Below are 7,863 nucleotides of genomic sequence, written 5' to 3' on the forward strand. Positions count from 1 at the left end.
TTACTTATAAAAAATAAATATGTGATTGGGTGAAAAATAGCAAAACAGAATCATATAAGTTATAGAAAATAAATTATTAGAAAAAATTATATAAGTAAATGTGGTTGAGTAAAAAAAAATTATGGCTAACTTCATCACTTCCTAATATTTTGACCGATATATGTTGTAAATATCTCCAAATATATAGAAAAATAGGAAAATTGAAAGAGATATGATAGGTTCACAATTTTCGTACAATTTTAATCATTTTTTTTTAAGATCAACTATTTGATATTTTTGACCTTCATATATGAAAACAGATCCAATGGTTAGTTTAAAAAAAAATTGTTGGAGTTGTACAAGAGTTATACAACAATCATTTCTCAAATTGAAATATATCATTCGTGTTATCTTTTCATTGACTAACTTATTGGAGGATAGCGGGGTCTCCAAGGGGTAGCTCAATCGGTTGGGGATCATGCCTTATGAAGCAGAGGTCACTAGTTCGAATTCTTCCTACCTTTCTTGTTAGACATGTCAACAAAAAAAAAAAAAAAAAAACTTATCGGAGGATATCAAAGAATAGCAGCAAATATCATATTTATAAGAGAAATTATTATTGCACATCTTTTGTATATTATTTTATTAAATTAATCATTGAATTTGTAGGACTCACACAGATCCATATGTGATCATACAAATTTAATGATTAATTTAAAAAAGTGATATACAAATGATATGCATAAAACATGTCTCAATTTAAAAAGTATTAAATTATGGGCTACAATTTTTTTATTCATAGGCATTTCTTTCAATTTTTTACATTTCATTTTGGATAATTTATAAAATTTGATTTTTTTCCCTAGAATAACTAATTTGGTTAGCAACCATCACTAGCCAAGCCTCAAGTAGTTCTTCCAACCATGGTTAGGAAAATGACTTCATGTCTGGTTATGTTAACTATAATCTCTCTCTCTCTCTCTCCACAGTTGGATATTAGCTGTCAAACAAATAATTCATATTTTTTTTGGAGAGAACCTTTCACTAAAATTTTTAAAATATTTTCTAAAACTTTATAAAACACTTTCAGAAGTCTCTTTTCATCTCCTCCCCCTCCCCCCAGCTCTCTCTCTCTCTCTGTCTCTCTCTGCCTGACTGGGTTTTCAGTCTCTCCCATTCTCCAACCATTTTCGTCCCTTGGAATTCTTCTCGGACTATTTTGGCCTTTCAGCACTCCATACCAACCAATTTTAGTGGTTTAAGCAAAGTTATGTAATTCTGGATAAATGTACATATATAGCTGATTCAGTGATTTCAGCAAAACCAACGTTCCCTGATTTCTGCACAAAGTTCACGACGACAAGACGTGAAAACCCAACAAACTCTAGCAGAAGTCTAAACTATAACACACTCACAGAAAGAGACGCAGAGAAAGAAAGAGTTTTTTTTTTTCTTTAACGGGGGCGTTGATGGTTAAAGTAGAAACACCAATATAGGCCATTATTCTTTGGGTTTTGATTAGAATTTCGTGTAGTTTGGGTGATTTCTGAAGTGGGTTCTGGAGGGTTTTGGGTTACAAAGTTGGAGATGATTGTGAGCTCATTCTGCAATGCAGACTCGAAGTTCTCGGTGCGTTTACTTAAAGCTTTAAACCTTTCATTGATTTGCTCTCAAATCTTTTTCCGCTGCTTTTATTTCTTTAGCTTTAATTATTTTGCTGTACTTGATAAAGTAAACGTGTTGCGTGTTCTTTAAGCCAATTTGAGATTTTTTTGTTGAAAAATGATCATGCCCTGTTAGCCTTCCGATCAAAGTACTTGCGTCTCATACTTGTTCATCACTTCTCTTCTCTTCTCTCTCTCTCTCTCTGTCTGTGTTTTGTCTCTTCTTCTTTTGAGATGATTGAACGGTCGGGATTGTGTTGATGACATTCTGTGGATTGCTTGCTGTCTAGTGTCTGCTGTTCTTGGTGTTCATTAAGATATTATTCGGGCTATTAAATAAAAGTGGGTAGGGTATATTATTTGGGCATAATTTGTTAGATTTACGATTCGTTCATGCATGGTTTAATATTTAATTTGGTACAGCCAAACCCAAATTTCTTTAATTTAGTTTGTTCCCAACTATACCCATAAAAAAGATTTATTTATTATTGTCATCTAACTTTTGTATCATATACCCTTCTCTGTTTAATTAAGTGTTAGCTTGGCTAATCGGTGCACTGTGATTAATTAAATCATGGACTCTTGGCCTTTTGAAAGAATATATACGCGTCCTTTATTATTTTATTATTTTTACTAATTATATGATTATTATTGTTTTGTCATTGTTAGTGTAGCTGATTCTGTTCTTCATGGATTCATGGGCCTGTTGTCTGCTTGTGAGCGTACTGTTAATTAATTAATTAGGATGATATCGTTTTTTATTATATAATTGTAACAATAACATTGGATAGATGTATATTATATATATATAATGTTAGGAAATGAGGATTAACCTCTGACCAAAACAGTGCATGTCTTGTTTTTTATGAATGAACTTGTTTTGCATGGTTTCGTGTACGATTCATAAAAAAAATCAGCTTATTTTAAGGTATAATGAGAATGCGAATATAGTATATAATGGCCTCAAACGGCTCTGCTCTTAATAGAGGATGCTTCTTAAAGTGAAGTCGATCACATTGGATGGTCAGCTATAATTTGTTATTACTTTGGTTGGATTTTGCAAGTTTCAATTTCTCTATTACCAAAATGCATTTGCTTTGCTTCTTGGACTTTTATTTAAGTGTTTGATTTTCCCCATGAATATTTAATGAACTGTTTCCCGGTGCTTTCGATGGAGTACTGCCCCAGATGGGTTGCAGTCTCTTTTGTTAAACAATGATCTGCCAAAAATTTAAAAATATCTAGGAATTTTAAAACTATTAATAAGTCCATTGTTGATTTTTTAGTATATGATAGAAGTAATTTTCTGGTCACTTCATATCATATGCTTGCTGGTGTGTTTTCTGGTGTATCCCTCCCCTCCACCACTACAACCAAAAAAAAAAAAAAAAGGAAAAAGGAAAAAGGAGCATCTCTTTCCTTACTCATGTTATAAGAATATATGAAAGTGAATTCATGGTAGTTTGGAATAACCCTTTAGTGAGTGTTAGACTTTGATATGAAGGTTCCTGTTATGGCATTTTGATAGTTGTCTTTAAATATTACGATGAACATAAACAAGAACTATGACTAGGATCATTTGCATATAATTAACTCTTCTGGATTTTCTGGTGCGACTTCATGCAAATCAAGGAAAAACATGCTGATTAGTTGGTTTAGATTTAAGTATTCTCCATTTGATGGTGTCTGGACATGCTAGTTGATTACTTCTGTTGCATTTTGTCTTGTTTTTTTTTACAAAGAGTGGTTCTTATTTCTGTTTCTAACTAGGAAGAAGAAGGGATAGAGGTAGGAAAAATGGCGGAACACAAAAGAAGCCCCTGTTCTGTTGAGCAAAGCAGTCTCACTTCTCTTGCATCCAAACGACATAAGGCTGATTTATCCGCCAAGGTTTCTTTTTGTCTTTTTCCTCTTTTTCCTCTTTTTCTTTTGTTTTTCTAAAATTTCCCCGCTTTGATAATAGGAGAGGAAGGAGAAGCTTGGTGAGCGAATTGTGGCCCTGCAACAGCTTGTTTCACCATATGGGAAGGTAAATATGGAAAATTGATCTTTCTATTAAAGAATCCTTCATGAACTTGAATTACTCACTGGCCATTCATCTCCAATTGAGTTTATGAAAAAAATATTTCTTGCCTCCATTTTAAACTACAATAATAATCTTAAAGTGAATGCCATTGAGGGTTGCCCTAGAAGAAGAAAAAAAAGAGACAAAAACAATCAACAAAAAAGAAAAAGAAAAAAAGATGTTATTTGGGGCATATCATGCTCATGTATTTAGCTTGTATCTAATAATCTCTTACATCCTTTATGATAGAGTTGTTCGCCATTGCTGTGATTCTGAAACTTTTCTGATTTCTCTGCAGACAGATACAGCTTCTGTCCTTTGGGAGGCAATGGAATACATACAGTTCCTTCATGAACAAGTAAAGGTTTGGCCTTTTCCTTCAATACTTTTCTGAACTATCATTAGTAGCCACTTATTAACTGGAATTACGTAATACAGATATGAAATACATCTTCTTTGCTGGGCTCATTGCTTTTGTCTTTATGGGTGCTTTCAGGTGTTGAGTGCTCCGTACCTCCAAAGTAGCTCAACTAAAATGCAGGTGAGCATGAGCAATCCAGTAACAGAATAATTGTAGGAAGATATATTTTGAATGTTTTTTTTTTCGTAAGCAGATCTCTGATAAGAATAATTCTAAAAATCCCTCTTATATCATTCTAAAAATGAGGTGGCTTTTAAAATCACCATTGAACTTGTAATTGATCGTTATTGAATTCGATCAAATGGTGATTTTAAAAGCCACCCTATTTTTGAAGGGAGAAGGAACCTGAGAAGCTTCTAGAATTACTCCTATGACAAAGGTTGTTTTATGATACCTAGGAATAGTAGTGAGATGTTTTTAGTGCATTTGAAACCCATTGACATGATAAAGGTTGTTTTATTTCATTCACTTGTGCAATTTAAGGATGATAGTTGGCGAAAATGTTATATGATTGGAAGGTTAAGGCATTGGATGTTTTGTGTCCAGGAATTAGGAGCATACAGCCTGAGAGGTAGAGGATTATGTCTTGTTCCAGTCTCATGCACTGCTGGAGTGGCTCGAAGCAATGGTGCAGATATCTGGGCCCCCACTAAGACCACTTCCCCTAAATTCGAGAAGCCTATTTCACAATTCCATTGAGACAATCTGGTGCTCAGAAACCAGAGGGTTTAGATCAACCTTTTTATTGTGCAACAAATTTTTGTTGAGCAGATGGAAAATGAAAAATTGTGATTGAATCTTAGCTTAGCACGAAACATCCCATGGAAATCTGGAATGCGAATGGGAAATCTGGAATACTGTCTGTAAACATTTTCCCAGTCCATATTCTTAGTTGGCAATGGGAGAAGCTTTCTAGTGTCAAATCAAAAGTGTATCTCTATACTGATTATGCGAAAATGTATATTTAGAAACTTGAGAGTTGTATAATGATTAATGAGCATGATAATGTATTAATGAATATGTGGAGAGGAATGAGGCCAATGTCAATCAAAAATTTCTTTGATACCTATATATATATATATATATATTTTTTAAAAAAATTGTTATTAGATGGTAAAAACAAGGACAAATAAATAGCACGGTTACAAAAACTGAAAATTGCAAAATCTAAAATATAAAGACCAAAAAGAATTTAATTTTGACAGCAATTCAACCACAGCTTCGGAGGGTATCTTCCGAATACAAAAAAGGTAATTGAGAATGATGTCGGCGAATATGGTTATGGTGGCCCATGGTGAACATGAGGGTATTAACAAAAGAAACTTATTTTAATTTAGAACACTAGTAGCAACTTTTCTTAAATTTAAGGAACTAAACTACTTTTTGCTTTCTTAGTCAAATAAACTCCACAATAGCTTTTCTTATTATTTCTCTATGCCATTTAAATATTCTTTCAAGTAAATGTTAGAGGAAAGATAAAACCATTTAATACTAAAATAATGTTAAAGGAAGAAAAAATGCTACCACAGATTTAGGTATCACTCTTGGTTCCTTAGGTGTTTCCACGTTTTACGGAACATTAAGAGAATTTGTTTCAAAGGTATTTTTTAGGGGTTTTCCCTACATTTAGAAAATATAAAGGATTTTAGAGATACTGCTACTAGTGCTCCTAGCTCCAGATTTTGGAGAGATGGAGAGACTAAGAGGTAGTTGTACAGTATCAAAGGAGAAACCATCTGGAGTAGTTGGCATAGAACCATAAAAAATTGGATACTTTTGAGGTCTAGATTTGGATCTAGAATTTCTAGAGGACCGAAAGAGCCAAAGGTGTTGTGTTGGAGATTTGCTGCAGGAGATCAAAAGGAGCGGTGGCGTGTGTAACCTCATGCGCCACAATCGAGGGGGCTAGTGGATGGTTGAGTGGTGGCTGGAGATGGAGGATGGGCGTGTGGGTGTGGTAGATGTTGTGGATTTTCAGTAGACCTAACTTCTAATAACCCACACAAAAAACTAGAAAAACTAAAGAAGAAAAGAAAAAAAGAAGGAAATAACAAAGAGGAGATGGAGAAGAGGAAAACATAAGGATAGTGGTGGGGAGAGGAGGGAAGAACAGACCTAGGCTTGACAATTCGGGTTGGCGGGTCAGATTCGTGTTGACCCGACCGACCCGATCACACAATCGGGTCTAACACGAACCCGACCCGATTATTAATAGGGTTGAATTCCGAACATGACCTGCTTGCCAACCGTGTTACTCGAGCACGACCCGGATAACCCGTTGTTATAATTGTCCGAAGAAGAAGAAGGATGAAGGATCGTCTTTGACTCTTCATCTTCGTCTGAACCCCAATTTGTGTACCCACCCCAGAACGGCAGAACCCCAATTCGCACTGTAGTCACAACAGAAAACCAAACAACACAATTCGGCGAGAGAAGCAATCCAGAGGCTATGGAAGAGCTTTTTCTGTCTCTCTCTGAACAACACAATCTTGTTTCCAAATCGTAGCTGAACCGCACACAATCCTAGCTCACTCTCTCTCTCTCTGATCAAGCCCTAGATTCCAAAACCCTCCACCTTGAGCACAAGTGTGAAGCCCATCTCATCCAAGCCCATGGAAGGCCACGACCAAGCCCAAATCCAAGCCTGCCTTGTCGGCCGCGAGATCGTCGGTGGCGACCAAGCGGCCGATTTCTGAGACAGGTAGCAAGGATTCGTCCAAGCGGGCCAAGAAGAAGGCACTAGAGCCAAGCGCAGACGGCGTCTTTTCGCCTGACAACACAAAGAAGTCAACCGCCGGAGATGAGAAAAAGCTCTTCCAGAGGTTGTGGAGTGAAAATGAAAAGGAAACGAGTGAAAGTGAAAAGGCTCGGCTAGGTTTCTTGAAGTTTCTATTATAATTTTTTTATATGTAACCGTGTTATAATCGTGTCTGGCGGGTTACTCGCGTCATAATCGGGCCAACCTGATTATGATCCGAACCCGATTACCCTAAACTCAAACCTTGTATTTTCGTGTTATGTTCGTGTCAGATTTGCGAGTTGTGTTAAAAATTTCGAACCTAAACAGACTCCTAACTGAGATCTGAGAGGGGTAAGAGGTCTATTAGATTATTGGGTCTTCAATGGGTTTATTAGGTTAATGAGCCTTTATATGTCTTTTACGTTAGCGGATCCTTTAGTTGTAATGGGTTTATTAGGTTAGTAGGTCCTTTAATTGTAGTCTTACGTTTTATTACTAGCTTTTATGCATTTTTGGTTGTGACAAATAACTGGCAATATCTGTTAGGCAGTTGTAACCAATTGAGTCTATAAGAATCAACCCAATCGGCAGAGCAGACTAAGAAACAAAATAGTGAAGAAACGTTTTGTAATTGGAGGCCAAGCAACCTCGAATTGCTTATCATTTCAATACAACCTCTTTCACCATTTCCATTCTTGCTTTGGAGATTGACTATCTCCAATCAGTCATTTTCATTCATTCATTTCAAGAAACACAATTTACCATCAAAATACCATCAGAAAATATACAGAAATAGAAAAACCCATTATAGGAGAGGTTTTTTTGAAGAGAACTTTGAAAAGAGAAAAGAGAGGTTAAGATTCAAGCTATCTCCATAATAAAATTGACAGCATATGGATCCAATTTGTTTGCTAACGCTTCCATTGAGTAGCTCAATATTGGGAATGGAACTTCGCTGGTTGAGTAGCTATGGCATGGAAATGAAAATCCTATG

General features: G+C 35.6%; 1 protein-coding gene across 1 annotated transcript; it reads left to right on the forward strand.

The window, feature by feature from the left end:
* The first annotated feature begins 1,075 nt into the window (after positions 1-1,075).
* On the forward strand, positions 1,076-5,183 carry LOC133879557 (transcription factor bHLH153). The gene is made up of 6 exons (XM_062318173.1): positions 1,076-1,608; positions 3,414-3,533; positions 3,607-3,672; positions 4,007-4,072; positions 4,205-4,249; positions 4,676-5,183. The coding sequence occupies exons 1-6, from the start codon at positions 1,567-1,569 to the stop codon at positions 4,826-4,828; spliced, it is 492 nt and encodes a 163-aa protein (XP_062174157.1). The 5' UTR covers positions 1,076-1,566; the 3' UTR covers positions 4,829-5,183.
* The last annotated feature ends 2,680 nt before the right edge of the window (positions 5,184-7,863 follow it).

Source organism: Alnus glutinosa, chromosome 1, assembly GCF_958979055.1.
Source record: "Alnus glutinosa chromosome 1, dhAlnGlut1.1, whole genome shotgun sequence".
Classification (NCBI taxonomy): Eukaryota; Viridiplantae; Streptophyta; class Magnoliopsida; order Fagales; family Betulaceae; genus Alnus; species Alnus glutinosa.

Coding starts and splice junctions, on each gene's coding strand:
- LOC133879557 (XM_062318173.1), top strand. CDS start 1,567: ATGATTGTGAGCTCATTCTGCAATGCAGACTCGAAGTTCTCG. Junction 4,073..4,204: donor TCCTTCATGAACAAGTAAAG/GTTTGGCCTTTT, acceptor GGGTGCTTTCAG/GTGTTGAGTGCTCCGTACCT. Junction 4,250..4,675: donor GTAGCTCAACTAAAATGCAG/GTGAGCATGAGC, acceptor TTTTGTGTCCAG/GAATTAGGAGCATACAGCCT.